A 17,113-nucleotide genomic window follows, 5' to 3' on the forward strand; every position below is an offset into this window, starting at 1 on the left:
CTAAAACATAAAAATATATATAGGTCTGTAGTTCCTACCATTTAAAAACAAAATGGCAACTTCGCGGAAGAAAGACTTATTTTTACAGTTTATAAAAGTATTCATTACGTGTTTTTGTCTTTTCGCTAACAGTAATAAGGGTAAGTGGACCTAGATCTAAATCTACATGCTAAATCTAGACTATAATTTATCATGGCCTCTAGTTAGATAAATCTATAATCTAGTAAATTCCACTCATACTCATCTTCATCTACTCAGACTCAGTCTGTGTGAGTCTCAGACTACTGAGTAAGACTTAAAGAGTTACACTGAGTAGTAGGCTAGATTTTAGACAAGATCTATATCTAGGGATGTGAAATAAAAAAAAATAGTTAGTACATCATTAAAATACTTTGAAAGAACTTTCCAGTGGTGTATAAATTATGAATGTAGGTTAAACAGAAAGTTTTGACCTAAGTTCTAACATTGGTCATGATTGGTTGACATGGACTGGAGCAATGAAGATGAGAGCGTCTAGCTCACTCAGCCCACGAGACACCCTCCCCCCCCCCCCGCTCAAAATGTTAAAAAGTTGGAATTGAGTTGCGTAGACGATAGATCTACTTATTAAATAAGAAATTAAATAGTAGATCTAGTATTATAAGTAAATTTTTAGCTCACAAATCGGATTTCATTTATAATTATGAACTTCACTTGTTTAGAATGTAAAAATTGATAAAATAAACAAATTATCGGGTCTAGAGCTACAAGAAATGTCTGAGGGGTGTGGACAAAATGGCGGCGTTGTGATGGGAGAAATTAACATTATTTTAAATATTTTAAAAGTGGGATCAAAATCGCCTGAAACAATTTTTTTCAAATGCGCTTTAAAATTAAAAATAAAATAGAAGCGATCATAAAAACTCTTTAAAATCTATTTAGACCTATACATAATTGCTATATCTACTAGCCTATGCAAGATTTTTTTCTTAAAATAGTTTTCAAAAAAATAAAAAATCCCATAGGGAGCAGTGCAAATTTATGCATCATCATTATAATTGATAACAATTAAAGTGAGCAAAGTATCGTGATAAAACTTGGCAGAAATATGGCCAGATATATATTCTATTAGCACAAAAAAAATCTAGTTCTAAAACATAACCTGAAATGAGTATCAGTAAAAATAAAAATATGTATACTTTCAAGTTTTAAAAAAGTACGAAAATACCCTTTTTAGCGGCCCCCGTAAGGGGAAAAAGCCGCTATTAGGTTTGTGCAAAATGTCCGTCTGTCTGTCTGTCCGTCTGTCACACTCAGATCTCGAAAACTAGAAGAGATATGAAAAATATTATTTCATCATTAAATGCGGCTTCAAAAGTTTAGGTGCAACGGCTACTTTTGGTTTTCTAAAAGCAAACCGTTTAATTTATAAAATTAAATATGCAAGCGATTTTTTCATAAAAATACACCAATTCTAAAACAATTACGTAAATGTAAGGGAGGCAATGTTACAATATGCTAACAAAGATGGACAATTTTTGTGTATTTTCAGTATCGCTAAGTCAAATATATTTTAAAAATGTACCGGAAATGTTTACAACAAATATAAATAATAGTTAAAATGTTTTTTCTGGTCAACTAGCTGCTAAAATTAAAAGAAAACATTTCTGTTTGTTTATAAAGGCTAATAATGCATTTTATATGTAAATATCACACACATTTTTTTTAATGGACTTTTTATGCAGCAATTTTCGTGCAGTAGCGTAACGTCGCTACATGATCAGGTACTAAACCAATTCCTTAAACTTTTTAAAAAAATCAGATTTTATTTATTTTTTGTTTAGTGCCCCCATCCGAATAAAAGAAGATTATTTTTGTGCGTTTTGTCTGTTGGTTGGTCTGTCCGTCACGATTAGATTTAAAAAACTAGAACTCTAAAAGCTATTGAAAATCTGATTTACACTTTAATGTTCCTCCCGTAACATCTCAATAGTTTTAAGTATCTAAAAATTGATTGTTCCGGATTTTTGTGTGCAAAACTAATCAACCCCAACAAATGTTTGTTTGCTCTTCTAATTTATATTACATTCAATTTCCATGCTTAAACTTTGCAAAAACACATTATCAATAATATGTTGTTCCGTTTTTTATGTAAATAGCATATTAATGCTAAATCAAAATCTCTATACTGACTTATATTTCATTAAGTGTAAAAATGTTCCAGATATTGTTTTATAAAACATGAATTATGCCTAACGATTGTTTGGAATCGCGAAATTTACTAATATTACACTTTTATATTATTTGACAATGCGTCACTATAATTTGGTTATCAATATCAAATTGTTCCGTATTTTCATCTTTAAACAAATTTTAAAAATATCGACAATAGGTTGTTCAGGGCTTTAAAAAAAAAGTAATTTACTAGAATTGATTACTGAAAATTACTTTTTAGACATTTAATTTTCTTGCTAAAACATAACAGAAGTTTTGTAATCGTTAAAGAAAGTTCCGGATTTTGTTTCTTACAAATCGTCGCCAGAAATTTCCGAATTTATTTAAAAATCTACTAACGCCAAATAATTGTTTGAACTCCCTCTTCTAATTAATAAACAAATAATCTTCTCATTTACGAAATAATGTTTTTACGGATTTTTATGAAAAATATTTTAACTCACTACTCTCTTACAATACATTTAACTTTCTGCCTAAAACATGTAAAAATCTAATTATCGTTAATATTATGTTCCGATTTTTAAGGAAAACACAATCCAAACACCAAAGTAAGGTATGAAAATCTCTCCACATGGCTGTAGTACATCTAATTTTTATACGAGACCATCCAAAAAATTTAATTAACGGTATTACATTTATCTGAAATTCTCTTTTTCTTTTACTATTTATACAAACATCCGGAACAATCTATTATATAAACTTTTCAATTGTGTTCATACCTAAAAATTATTGCGATGTTTTGAAACGTAAAATAAAGGTTAATCAATTTTTAATAACTTTTAGTGGTTCTTTTTTTATATCAAGATGACGGACAGACCGACTGACAGACAAAACGCAAAAACAATGCGGCTTTGATCCTTTTTAAATAAATTCTATTAGAACTCAGTGCACCAATGTCTATGAACCCTTGTTAAATATCTTGTGTAAATAAAGACATTTTTTTATGGTACCGGTACTAGCCTATTGTGAGGTAATGGAATTTTTTTTCTTTGACGTCATTTGAATGGACTCTTTAAATGTAGGCTAATGTTAAAAGAACGCACTCGGTGCACCAATGTCTATGAACATTCGATAAATGGCTCGTATCGATGAAGGCGATTTTTAGTCTAGCTAGGCTGTGTGACATAGTGTTTTTTTTTTTCCTTTGACGTCATATGGAATTAATTCTTCAAATGAAATGAAAAAAGAACTCGGTATAGTAATGTTTATTAAGCCTCATTATGTGACTCGCGTTTAAAAAAGGAATGATATCTTGATTTAGATCTAATCTAGATTTTTTTAAACTAGACCTAGATTTTTATTACAGTATATCTAGATCTGGATTTATATTCTAATTAAAATTATTTTAGAGTCTAGATCTAGAATTTCTAGATCTAGTTTAGACTAAAATAGACTAGATTAAGATGTAGAATTTCAATTTCTAAACTTAAAGTGTAAAAAAAAAGTGTAGATTTTCATTTCCAAACGTTTTGATCAATATTGTAATGTTTTAATATACTAAAACTAATCTACTATTTTTTATTTAATTTAAATTTAAATTTACGGCAAATGAATCTTTGAAACATTATTACTTTTGACCATCCAAATTAAATCACCTCTTGAATATTATATGCGAATATGCAGATCCGACAGGGATCCGACTTCGACGGGGGCGCCTGTGAGTTTGTGTAACACAAACTCTCTTTGTAATCTTGTTTATTTTAAGTCCATGAAAAAAATGTTCAATATTATTAAATGTTCAATATAAAATGTACCCATATTCACCCATTTTAGCAACGATTTCAATGGATTTAAAATCATAATCGATTTCAATCAAGGGCCTATGAACAGAAAGTAAGAAAAACGGAACTCAAAATTTGAGGCCATTTTTTTACTTCCGGTCTTACGGATTTTCACATATCTATATCTAGCCTTCGACGTTCGATGATCGGGAAGTAAAATTTTCCGAAGTTTTACCAAATAATCAATAGTAGTTTATTTAATTCGGACATTCACTGTTTTTTGTGGTCATTAAATAATTATTTTAATATTTATTATAAAACTAGTGCGCTGTATAATGTGCTTGTCCATTTTCCAGTGATTCTGACCCAATTTCCTTGCCTTAGCCTTAGCTTTTTTATGTAAGAAAAACGAATTTCAAATTTGTTAAGAGTCAGGTTGTTGTTTTTTCCTATGTTACCCGGATGACTTTACCTTTTCTTATTCTTAGGGTTAAGATTAGATTCTATATTTTTTGATTTGCTAAATCTATACTAATGAGCCCGGCAATATTTATTCTGTTTTTGGAGCTGATTTATTTGATTTATTTAAGCCAAGTTGTTTGATTCCATAAAAAAAAAAATAATAGGGTACAGTGTCCGAATTAAATTACTATTTTCTTACCAAAATTAATTTTGGACAGCCAGTTTTGGACATCAATAAAAATGATCTTATATTATATTTGTTCGTTTGTTGTTGTTATTTTAATAGAGAATAAATGGGCAAATGATTGGAGTGAGCTTGGTAGTACTTATTGGATTCAGTTAGGCAAGAATGGCTATACTACAAAAGATCATCTGTATTAGAAAATTATTAAATTAATAAACAAAAAAAACACAAACATTCAGCACACATCTAATCATGCAAACATAAAATAAGTCTAAAAGTCAGTATAGAAGTCATTATCACAGTGACCTAATATATGTAGAATAAGTATGTTCATATTTTTATTTTTTGTGTTCGTATTTATGCATAATTTGAAAACATCTTCTTAATGATTTCATGTGAGGGGTTATGCCTGGGGATCTTAAAATTTAGTTAATGTTAATATAGAATTAAAATATCTGAGTTTATTGATGCCTAAATATAGAGACTGTCCAAAATAAATTATATGGTGTCCGGAATCAAATAATGTGGGTCAAATTTGTCCGAATTAAATGAAAACACACTGCCTCTTTGACCTTAAATATAATAAAAAATATAGGTTAGGGGTACAAATATAAGTAGTCATCCTTATTCTCCTTAGCTTTAAACTAAAGAAGATTTTGATACTTCATTTTCTTTTCTATGTCAAACCATTGTCAAATAATGCACTGTCAAAGTCAGACTTTCAAATTTTGGCCTATAGGTGTCCGAATAGCATTTATTACTCTAGATCCAGATACATCTTGGTCTTGAAGACTTGACATCTACATTGTCAGTCTACATCTAGATCTCTAGTCTAGATTTTAGATCTAGATCTAGAGTCAGTAGAGTAGATTTAATCTAGAGTAGAACTATTCAACGAACTAGATTCTACTTATTCTGAAGTATTCTAGTAGTAAGTATCTAGTAGTATATTATATATTATAGTTATAGATCTAGTAATAGTAGACTTAGAATAATCTCTACTAGAACTAGAATTATTAAATTATTATTATTATTATTAAATAGTTAAATGATAAATCTAGATCTGTATAGTTAATATAGGGATGTGAAAAATAATCTTTAAAAAAAATAATTTTTGTTAATACACCATTAAAATTAAAGCACTTCGTTAGAGCTTTCCAATGATGTATAAAATGACTGTATGTTCAGCAGTTAGATCTAGAAAGTTGTGAAGGAAATTATGGGGTCTTGAGCAACAAGAAATTAGAAATGTTGAAGAGTTTTAAACAAAATGGTGGTAGCAAATGATCTTATCTTATATGATACAGATTTTACTTCAAAAAACAAGATGATTATGTCCTACGCGTCATGCATTTAGTCATGCATATCAACCAATGACCTAAATTCTGCCAAGTCACTGGTTTTCCTGAATATCTCAGGCAACCTATTCCATGCTCTAATAGCGCTAGCAGACCTGCCTACCGTTACGCAAAATGCGTATTCGTTACACAAAATCTCCCAAAAATGACCGTCAGTACGCAAATACGAATTTAACCTGTCGCGTTACGCATTTCGTATCCTTTCCCCCCTCTCTTGACTAGCTTACGAGCGGTCACGGAGGTCACGCTAAGCCGTCCTGTTGGGGGGGATAAACAGAAAAGGTGGGGGAACACATTGTGTCCAGATCTATACGTTGATTGGTTCTTAATAGCAATTAGATTTAGTCAAGAAATGAAGAACGCGAGAGTGAGGGAGTGGCGGGTTGGTACCAGGTTGGTATCGTCAGTTAGCTGATACACCAACGTGACTTTTTTTTTTGGTAAGTTCATTAGTAGAAATTAATTATGTTGAATCCCTGATTCCCGTATTTATTTGTATAGAAAAAAATATCGAAATGCTATCGATTCAAAACACATCGAGTGACATTGTAGATATCTAGTCTAGATCTGGATTCTAGATCTAGAATCTAGATAACTTGTTATACAGAAATAGATCTAGCTAGAGTCTAGCTAGTCATTACGTTATGTCATGATTCTCTACATTACTCTAGCCTACAATCTAGATCCAATGAGGTAGTTTCGTATTCCCCCCTAGTCACGCGCACCGTGCTTAGTTTTAGTTAGTTTGTAGTGGGAATCTGAAGCGTTTTAAGTCAATATTTAGTGGTTTCAATTTACTCATTAGCGCTAAACTATAATTTGTTAATAACAGGAGAATCTAGAGATACATTTTTTTAATAGTTTCAACTAAAACAAATAGTTAAACCTTTGATAGAAGGTACCGAAGCGTTGGCCTATAATCTGCCATACTGAGATCAAGATTTCTTGATCTACAATGAATGACTACACTTACAGTTCTTAGCGTTCATCCCCCCCCCCCTCCTTTTCCTCTCTGCCCAAAAGTAAACAAACTTGAACTTGAGTAGAACACTAAAAGTTGGACAGCAGACCAGTGTGTATTGGTCAGATAGCTCTAGGGCTAGTGTGTAGTCGATATGTCGACTAGTTGTTATAAAAGATAAAAAGACCGCCATGTGTTTTCCTTGTGCGTAATAGGCTTGAGTTGTTTAGCGAACAAATAACACATCTGATAGTCAAGGATAAATCGAGATCTACTCTTACAGTTACACAGGCCAAATGTGTCTTACCCCGCCCTTTCATTGTTAAATTTGGTTTCTAAGTAATAAAATAGATCTAGATCTGTTTCGTCAACGCATTTTTGAAACTTTAATGTAACATTTTGTGAATTTCTTAAAAATGATATAACTTTTAATAACATAATAATACATCATGTATCCAACACAATAACCGGAATATGAAATATATAACGTTAAAAAATAGCTGAAGTTTATGAAAATAACAATGTTTCAACTAATATGCATATTATCCCATATGTAGGCCTCTCTCTCTCTCTCTCTCTCTCTCTCTCTCTCTATATATATATATATATATATATATATATATATATATATATATATATATATATATATATATATATATATATATATATATATATATATATATATATATATATAAGGATATATATGTGTGTGTGTTTTGTGTAGTTTATACCAAGCTTTTTTTTTAATCTTACAAGAACGTTTGTAAAAACATCTTCTTCTGTATGTGAATGTATCATCGGCAATGTGTTGACGCTTAATGTTGTGGACTATAAAGGAAATATCATTGATAATTTAAACCTATCCTTGAACAGTTCTTGGCCCTTTATGAAAACATTCGTAAAGTTATTTGAACATTCAGGGAGTTTGTTGATGTACTCTGAATATTTTAAAATGTTTGTAAATGTAAAATTTTGTAAAAAATATAGGAAGACAAGGCCATTCTCCTCTTTGTTGCCTGGTCGTGAGGTTTGCGCGCTGGACTGTCGTTCGGATTTATCGATGGTCGAGGGTTCAAATCCTGCCCGCTCCCATCCCCCGTCGTCCTGCGGGAGGTTTGGACTAGGAAGTAAACTATCTTCAACTCTGAAGGAACATCCGAAACATGTAAAACATTTTACAAACAACATTTTTTACAACTATCACGTGACTTTGGTTAAAGTAGGTCAGAAATAAGGAACTACCTCATTTAGTTGTAGATCTAGTATGATTTAGATCATTTTAGATTGACTAGATTCTAGATCTAGATCGATAACATCTACTACCATCTAGTCTCGATCTATACTAGATTCTTAGCTACAAAGTGATAAATTAAATTTGATAAAAACAAAGTCAATTCTCAGCATTTCTTGTGAGAATTTAATTATAGCCAAACATCGGATGGGGCGAAATTTCAAACTGTCAGGAAGATGACGCTTTGACTACTGTTGAATTCCCTCTATTCTGACTTCGAGCTAAGGCTAAATGGTATTCTGAATATGTTAATACCTCAGTATATAAACAATAAATATGATGATGATATAGAAGAGATGGATGTAAAATTACTAGAAGAACTGCTTGGATTAAATGCAAATGAAGAGCTTAAAATACAATTTTAACTTTTTACAAATACACAACAATAGTTATTTTTATAATTTGAGAACATTTTTACTACTATAACAGGTCACTCTAGACATTCATCAGTCAAAATAAGAAAAGCGCTTTTATATTGTTTTCTTATTTTACTCTCATGGTTAACATCCTTAAATACAGAGATTATCCTTATAACATGCATTACTAAAAAAAAACAACAGCAGATCCATATAACCCTAGAGAACAAAAAAAAAGTTTGGTCATGTGAAATATGGTTTCAAAAGATGTGTTGAATGACATTTATCCCCAGTGGGGTCCACTCAACCATTATTTCCTGTATTTAAAACTAAAAAGAAGGCATATTCACACATGTCTACAGTGCAATATCCTGCTACTCTTCTATTACATTTTTTTTTTACCTTATTAACAGAGCCCAGCAACTGGTAGAAAAATCAATGTGGGAAATGTTTTTTTTTTTTGGAGGTAGGGTTGAACCTCATTTTTTTAAGACTATGGCTTGAATTGGCGTAGATTTACTTTGATTAATGGGTTTCAGCTATTGGTAGAAAACAAAAATTAATTCTAGGCTTAAATGGTAACTCTTGGAGTGGGGGAGGGGAAGGTAATTACAAAACATATTTTGGCTATGCTCATGGAATTTAGTGATTGTAGCTTTGCTTTTCCTTTTATTGGACAAGGGGTTGAACCTCAAAACTCCCCTTGGATTTGCTTATGAAATTAGGTTTTTTTTTAATTAAAAGTTGTTTTTTTTGCCAACCTTTCTTGGCTACGCTCATGGAATTTGGAGACTGTTGTATCTTTGAGTTTTTTTTATTGAAGAGAAGGGTTGGAACCTCAAAACCCTATGGAGTGGGATTTTCAACTAAAATCTCCCCTTGGCTATGCTCATGGAATTTGATGACTGTAGCTTTAGTTGTTTTATGGAATGGAGGTTAAACCTCAGAACCCCCTGGAGGGGATTTTAACTTTAGAACCTTTGGAGGGGATTAAAAACTGCCCCCCCCCCCCCCCCCCCCCCCCGAGACTATAGAATTTGATGACTGTTGTTTGCTTTAGATTTTAATCAAAGAAAGAGGGTTTACCTTTGGCTACACTCATGGAATTTGCTCATTGTAGTTTGCTTTAGTTTTTTTTTTTTAATTGCAGAGGGTTTTGACTAAAAACCCTCTGAAGGTGGTGTTTTGTATTCAAAACTCATGGACTTTGTTAACTGTTGTTTACTTAAGTTTTTTTTTTTATTGAAAAGGGGGGGTAATTAATAATAAAACCTCAAAACTTTGTGGAGGGGCATTTTAATCTCAAAATGGTGACAGTAGTTTGCCTTAGGATTTTTTTTTTTCAGATGGGGTTTTTAACATCATACTCCTTTGGCATTTTATTGCAAGTGGTGGTTTAACATTTAAAATCTACCCTCCAATAAAATATTTCAAGTAAAACAACAGTTACAAAATTGGGGTGTTATATAAGAGTGGAGGAGTAGACAAAAGTCAACCAACTAACATAAGTAATAGGACACCAGGAGAATAATAGTTTCTAGATCAAGAAGTAAAAGTGTATGGCTCAGCAAAGAATACACTGGTTTAATCAATTAATTTGAATTCTAAACATACCATGAGAAATTAAGCTAATTGAACAAGATAACCAAACTACTAGCCAAGAGAAAAGCTAAGAAAACAAAAAGAATTATTCTAATTGTAAAATGTTTAAATGCAAATGTCACTCACAGGCAAATTGTTGAACTTTTGGACCTTGTTATATTTAGGTGAATTTCGTTGAATACAATGAATGAAAGTATGAGTTATGAATACTAGATATGTATGACCAGAAGTAAGGTGTATGAGAGATCAAAAGCTTATGGCTTACGATGTAAGAGTCAGCTATTGATGTTAGTGAAGTGACCATGTGAAAAGTAAGTTAGTGAAATAGCAATGTAGGAGAAGAGTTAATAGTCAGTCATGTATAAAGTAGAAGGTGCACTGGCTGAGTGGTAAAGCAATTGGCTTCTGAGTTTGAATCCAGGTGAAGACTGGGATTTTTAATTTCTGGATTTTTAGGGCACCTCTGAATCCACCCAGCTTTAATTGATACCGGTACCTGACATTAGTTAGGGGAAATTAAAGGGGGTTGGTTGTTGTGCTGGTCACATAACACCCCCCCTTGTTAACCGTTGACCACAGAAACAGATGACCTTTACATCATCTGTCCTGTAGATTGCAAGGTCTGGGTTCCTGCCCTATAGATTGTAGAAGGTCTGAAAGGGGAACATGTATAGAGTGAATAAATAGCAATCAGTGTGTATTTCAAGAGCAGTGTAAATTATATTTATTTATCATGTTCATAGAAGCTGGATTTGTATCGTAGTATGTAATTGACATAATATTCAGTAATACTTTGCACAAATGCTATGCCTACAAATAGATCATCTTGTTAGCAAGATGTAGACAAATCGTATACATTAACTTTTATGTTTACAGTATTATTCTTTTTTTAAATGTATAATACTAGTCCCAAATAGGTCTAGTTGCTTTCTATGAAAACAAATGAATGAGCTGGATATTAATTAGCAATATGTTACTATACTGTGGACCAGTTGTTGAAGAACCAGATAACTTTGAGCCATCTATTCTGTGAATCATTTGTTGGTGAACCAATTGTCTGTCAACCTAAAGCCTTTAAACCAGTGATGCTCAACCTCACTCGGACGGCGGGCCATTTTAATAATCGACACAAGAGTCGCGGGCCACATGAATAAAAAGGGGGAAAAAAGAGAGAACTATACAAAAAAACAATTTTTATTAGAAACCCATGAATCTAGTATTTACATTAATTCATGATAAGTTTATCCTAAACTACTTATAAGTATCCGGCTGCATAGTTGAGACGCTAAGTCGAAGAACTGAATCTAAAACTCTAGATGTTCGTCTAAGAGACGATACGATTACGTAGCATCGGATTCGCACTGAAAAAGTTTGTCCCACTAAGAAGTCCTAGTAATTATTGGGAGCAGATGAAGAAAACTGCTCAGAACCGAGTTCGGTGAAGAGTTTGCGGCCCAATGCTCCCATGAGAGTGCACAGGATTAAGTCAATAAGTCAATTATTGAGATCATCCATAACACTTGTTTTCGGAGATTTTGAAAAGGTTATGCAAGAAACATGGAGTAGAAATCAATAGTCTGCATCACTTGAAATGTATCAAGCAAGGATGTCTAGTTTGTAAGTCTATCAGGTTGTAGCTCTGACTGGGCATTTGGCACATTGGATTTTAGAAACGATGAATATTGTTCAATCTGAACACGATCATCATCACATGGTCCATAGATTTTGTTAGTGAATAATTCAATGAGGCTTGGTTCCATTTTACCTCTAAAAACTATAGCTGTCAACCATAGTTGTGGCACCATAAGTAGTCACTCCCACTAATTTCTCCAAAGGAAAAAGATTCTCGGTGATGGTTGAAACTTTTTTGTCAGTGTTTTGCCACTGGCGATCCCATGCATGCTCCAAATAGCTACCAATTTTCTGATTTCAAACTTGTTTTTATCGCGAACAAGTAAAAAAAGTTTGAGCGGTATCAGATTTGTCGGTAGACTCGTCAGCGGCAACAGAAAATAGACATGCAGCCGACTCATTTTCTTCTCATTTTATGTAAATATATCTCATCCATCCTCCACTCTAGGTGTAATCTATCAATCTAACTATCACGTCTCAAACCATGAATGCCGCTTTATTTATTTATTTGTTTGATTTCCTAAAGCTGTTTAATGTAATGTTTTTTAAAGGGAACCACTCTTTCTTTATAAAACAAATATATGGGCTAACTATCGGTACCAATCCATCTACTCTAACGTAGCGAAAGATATTTTTTAAACTTTTTTTTTGGACAATGGATTTTCTACACTTTGTGTCGACAATTTCGGCGGGCCGGATAAAACCACGTCAACCGGCCTGCGGGCCGTAATTTGGGCATCACTTCTTTAAACCATTTGTTTGGTGCATGGAGAACCAATTGTCTGTCAACCTAAAGTCTTTAAACCATTTGTTTGGTTCATGGAGAACCAATTGTCTGTCAACCTAAAGTCTTTAAACCATTTGTTTGGTGCATGGAGAACCAATTGTCTGTCAACTTTAAGTCTTTAAACCATTTGTTTGGTGCATGGAGAACCAATTGTCTGTCAACTTAAAGTCTTTAAACCATTTGTTTGGTGCATGGAGAACCAATTGTCTGTCCACCTAAAGCCTTCAAACCATTTGTTTGGTGCATGGAGAACCAATTGTCTGTCAACCTAAAGTCTTTAAACCATTTGTTTGGTGCATGGAGAACCAATTCTCTGTCAACTTAAAGTTTTTAAACCATTTGTTTGGTGCATGGAGAACCAATTGTCTGTCAACTTTAAGTCTTTAAACCATTTGTTTGGTGCATGGAGAACCAATTGTCTGTCAACTTAAAGTCTTTAAACCATTTGTTTGGTGCATGGAGAACCAATTGTCTGTCCACCTAAAGCCTTCAAACCATTTGTTTGGTGCATGGAGAACCAATTGTCTGTCAACCTAAAGTCTTTAAACCATTTGTTTGGTGCATGGAGAACCAATTGTCTGTCAACTTAAAGTTTTTAAACCATTTGTTTGGTGCATGGAGAACCAATTGTCTGTCAACTTAAAGTTTTTAAACCATTTGTTTGGTGCATGGAGAACCAATTGTCTGTCAACCTAAAGTCTTTAAACCATCTAAAGTCTTTAAACCATTTGTTTGGTGCATGGAGAACCAATTGTCTGTCAACTTAAAGTTTTTAAACCATTTGTTTGGTGCATGGAGAACCAATTGTCTGTCAACTTAAAGTTTTTAAACCATTTGTTTGGTGCATGGAGAACCAATTGTCTGTCAACCTAAAGTCTTTAAACCATTTGTTTGGTGCATGGAGAACCAATTGTCTGTCAACTTAAAGTCTTTAAACCATTTGTTTGGTGCATGGAGAACCAATTGTCTGTCAACCTAAAGTCTTTAAACCATTTGTTTGGTGCATGGAGAACCAAAATGGTTTAGTCTCTATTTCAGGAGTGTTTTAAATTAAAATGGCCTGCAGACCGTATAAGGTTAGTCATCACTGTTATAAATAAATGTGATTCCAGAAGCTGTTCACAGATATCTGGTTTAAATATAATTGGTTCTCTATGAATTCTAAACATACTATGAGAAACAACCGTTAACTCTTGTCACCAAAAAACAAAACAAAACCTTGTGTTCTTATAGAAAAAAAAATAACGTGAATATTACAAAACAATAGATTAGAATGAAATCCATCAATGAAAAAGTGAGAGTCTGATATAGAGTAAATACATTTTTCAACCTTTAAAATTTTTTTTTTATTTGCTACATTTTGTGCCAATGTTTTGGCGGGCCGGTTGGAACCATGTCGTGGGCCAGATACGGCCCGCAGGCCGTAGTTTGGGCCTCACTGATTTATAATTTGAAATATCAGAGAGCTGTAGAACTCTAAACATGTAGCTGAAATATGAGCCTGCTTTAGTCAATATGAGCCTGCTTTAGTCTTGGTTGTTCTATGAATAGACTGATTATGGGGCAACTTTGTTTTGAAAAAGAAACAAGAAACACATAAAAATACTTTTTTTTTATAAGACCATACCTGGTACCTCTTTTATGCACTTACAGAGCGATTATGTTGGATTTCATTTTAAAAAAATGGAACATATTTTACCCTGTCTTTACTTTCCCCAACGCAAGTCAGGTACACATTAGAGTTGGGTAGATTCTGGGGAGCCCTGAAAATCCTGAAATTTAAAATTTCAGTCTTCACCAAGATTTGAACCCAGGTTTTGAAGCAAAGCTCTTAACCACTTGGCCACCTCAGCCTCATAAATGTACTAGTCTTTATAATATTCTAGTGATTGCCATTTAAATCTTAACTTAGAGGAGGGTGTTCAAAATGTTCCTGAACATTAATTTATTAAACTCATGAATGATTGGAGCCTACATGCAGAAATACCTGAAGATGTATAGTCTGTTCACTATAAATATTTTTCTAGTTTTCTAACGAAATTATGATGTTCAAACTAGAGTTTTCCCAGTGTGGCCAACCAGCTTATAATTCTTTTCCCAACGATATACATTAACATAGAAGTATTGTAAAAAAAAATATTCTCCTTAATTTTAATTTAGTTCTTTTAAAAAGAATGTCTGTAATTATAAGATTTTGTATACATTTTTTTAACAAATTTTTTTTTCATTTTTAAACAGTGTCATGCGTTGGAACAGATAGAACAGAACATAAAATGTACATAGAATTAGCAACACAGAGTGCTTGTTTTAGAAATTTTAATGCTACGCATCAGGTTGGATGTACTTGTAAGAACATATTCATTTTCCACTAATTGATCATTTGTTTTTAGAATACACCAATTTTTGTTTCATTATGATTCTTACATAATTATTCAGTTTGTTGAAAAATAACAATGCAATGAAATATATATTTATGAAAAAGCAGATGTCTGAAGAATAGACAAAGCAAGAATGCAAGATCATCTTTACAAAATCAAAAGCATATTTTATGTTTGTTTTTTTTCAGCTAGTGAAAATGGCAATGTGGGAACTGTTCATTACATCCAGTCAATCAAAGACATGGAGTGGGTTTTGAATTCTGGCCCACACAGTCCTTATGTGGTAGTACTTAAGGCTGCTAATTTCACAAGGTAGACATCTTTTTCAAAAACAAATATCAACCCTAAAACTTTTGCTAGTTTTTATATCTTTTAGTATGTAACAATAACAAGAAATAATAATAACCAAAGTTTTCATAGCCAAACTCCTAATGAGGACAAAGAGGTAAAAAATGAAAACCATTTTCAAATGGAAAGAAGAAAGAAAACATTTTTTGGTTGTATCCTAGATCATATGAAAGAGAAGAATAAAGTCACTGCCTCTGCTATTCAGGTTGAGTTTGGGGAACTTTTAATTGGATTATTTTTTCCTATCAATAATTATTAAACTGCTTATTCCAGAGATACAGTTATAACATTGGCACAGTCAAGTAGAGTGAATGGGATCATGGTTATAAATGTGCATAATTCTACACATAATCCTTTACCATCTGATGGATTCTCATCTGTTGATCAATGCCCTAATGATAGATTTGGTAAGAGGCTGAATTTAATGAATACAAATTAAATTGAACTTTTAATTTAAATTTTGTTATAGCTATTAAGTTGTATTAAAGTACACATTTTATACAATTCTTCTTACAACCTCAATTTTATGAAAAAATTATTGAGGGAAAAAGACAAATTGATCATGGCAACAAATTACTGGTCTACCATACCTGTAAAGTGAGCAGTCTTCTTTATGTTAGTGAGAGATAATCACCATACATGTATCAAGAGCATAGATTAATTGGTTTTCACTTGTGCTGATTGGATGCACCAGTAGATGTGCATTATACGTCATAGACAGCATGAAAAAACTATTCAATCATTCTCTTGATACACTATCACAAAGAAGATTGCTCACTACACAATGCTGAGGCACTGATTGGAACATTTCATATATAAGGACAGCATCACAACTTCTTAGTTTTATACATCAGTATTCTTTCCTCACTTCACTGTCCTGAAGCCATTCAAATTATCTGGATATGAGGTAAATGCCTTCATTGAATTTTTTAAATGCTCTGCTCATTTTAAAGTTTTTCGAGCAGACGCCTTTGAATTCAAAATCTAAATAGTTTTTTAGTTGTGAATGGACAGTCAATTTCAAGCTAAATTTTAAAGATTTCTCACTAGATTGAAGGCTTTTTTGTCTTGTAGCTGACAGGGAGAGAAAATGTTAAATGTGGATCTCCAAATGGATAGCCACTTTTGGATTCTGGGTAGTGAGTTTCTGTATCACTCTGGCAGAGGCTTTTCCCTGAAAGCTCAGACGGGAAAATTTCCTGTAGATGTTTCAATTTCTTCTGTTACCTTTGTTCCTTTAAAGGTTGGCTATCTTTGTGCATCCCACAGATCCTGTGTCATAGCATCTTCTTGTAGAGCAGTTCTTGTAGAGGCTGTATTAATGCAGATTTGCATTGTTTCTGGGTGGATGCCATCACAGTCAGGGGATTTGCCAGCAGTCATCTTTTTCTATGGCTTTGTTAAGTTTAACAAAGGTGGGCTTGTTGTCCAACTCATGCAATGTAGGCTGTTGTTTGATAGCATCCAAGACTGAGCTTGTTGCGTGGTGCTCAGAGTAGTCTTTGACCCATCTGCTTGCACCTGTCTGTGATGATATGATCATTGATTGATTTAAGATGTGCTGACTTGTTATTTCTGTTGTATATATCCCTGATGTTGCTTGTTTGGGCTGCAAGTTGAATGATTTCGCTGAGCTCTACCCAGAATTAATTGGTACAATTTCATGCTGTCCTATGCACAATCATTCTGCTTTCTAAGTTTTTTATTGTTGGAAGTGGTAGTGTGGTTGTTGTTGCTGGTAGTGGGTTTCTGCAAGTGGTAGTTGTTTCAAGCACCTCATTAAAAGGCTTCCAATGGCATGGGTCTCCCATAGTCTCTG

General features: G+C 32.9%; 1 protein-coding gene across 3 annotated transcripts in view; it reads left to right on the forward strand.

The window, feature by feature from the left end:
- The window catches only part of LOC106060277 (nicastrin-like), a 56,863-nt gene continuing 39,750 nt past the window's right edge, over positions 1-17,113 (forward strand). For all 3 annotated transcript variants that reach the window (XM_056009905.1, XM_056009906.1, XM_056009907.1), the window contains exons 1-4: positions 1-140; positions 14,807-14,914; positions 15,135-15,258; positions 15,568-15,701. In XM_056009905.1, coding sequence (XP_055865880.1) covers positions 53-140; positions 14,807-14,914; positions 15,135-15,258; positions 15,568-15,701 — 454 coding nt within the window. In that variant the 5' untranslated portion in view covers positions 1-52. The remainder of the gene's footprint in view (positions 141-14,806; positions 14,915-15,134; positions 15,259-15,567; positions 15,702-17,113) is intronic.

This window comes from Biomphalaria glabrata, chromosome 14 (genome assembly GCF_947242115.1).
Source record: "Biomphalaria glabrata chromosome 14, xgBioGlab47.1, whole genome shotgun sequence".
Taxonomy (NCBI): domain Eukaryota; kingdom Metazoa; phylum Mollusca; class Gastropoda; family Planorbidae; genus Biomphalaria; species Biomphalaria glabrata.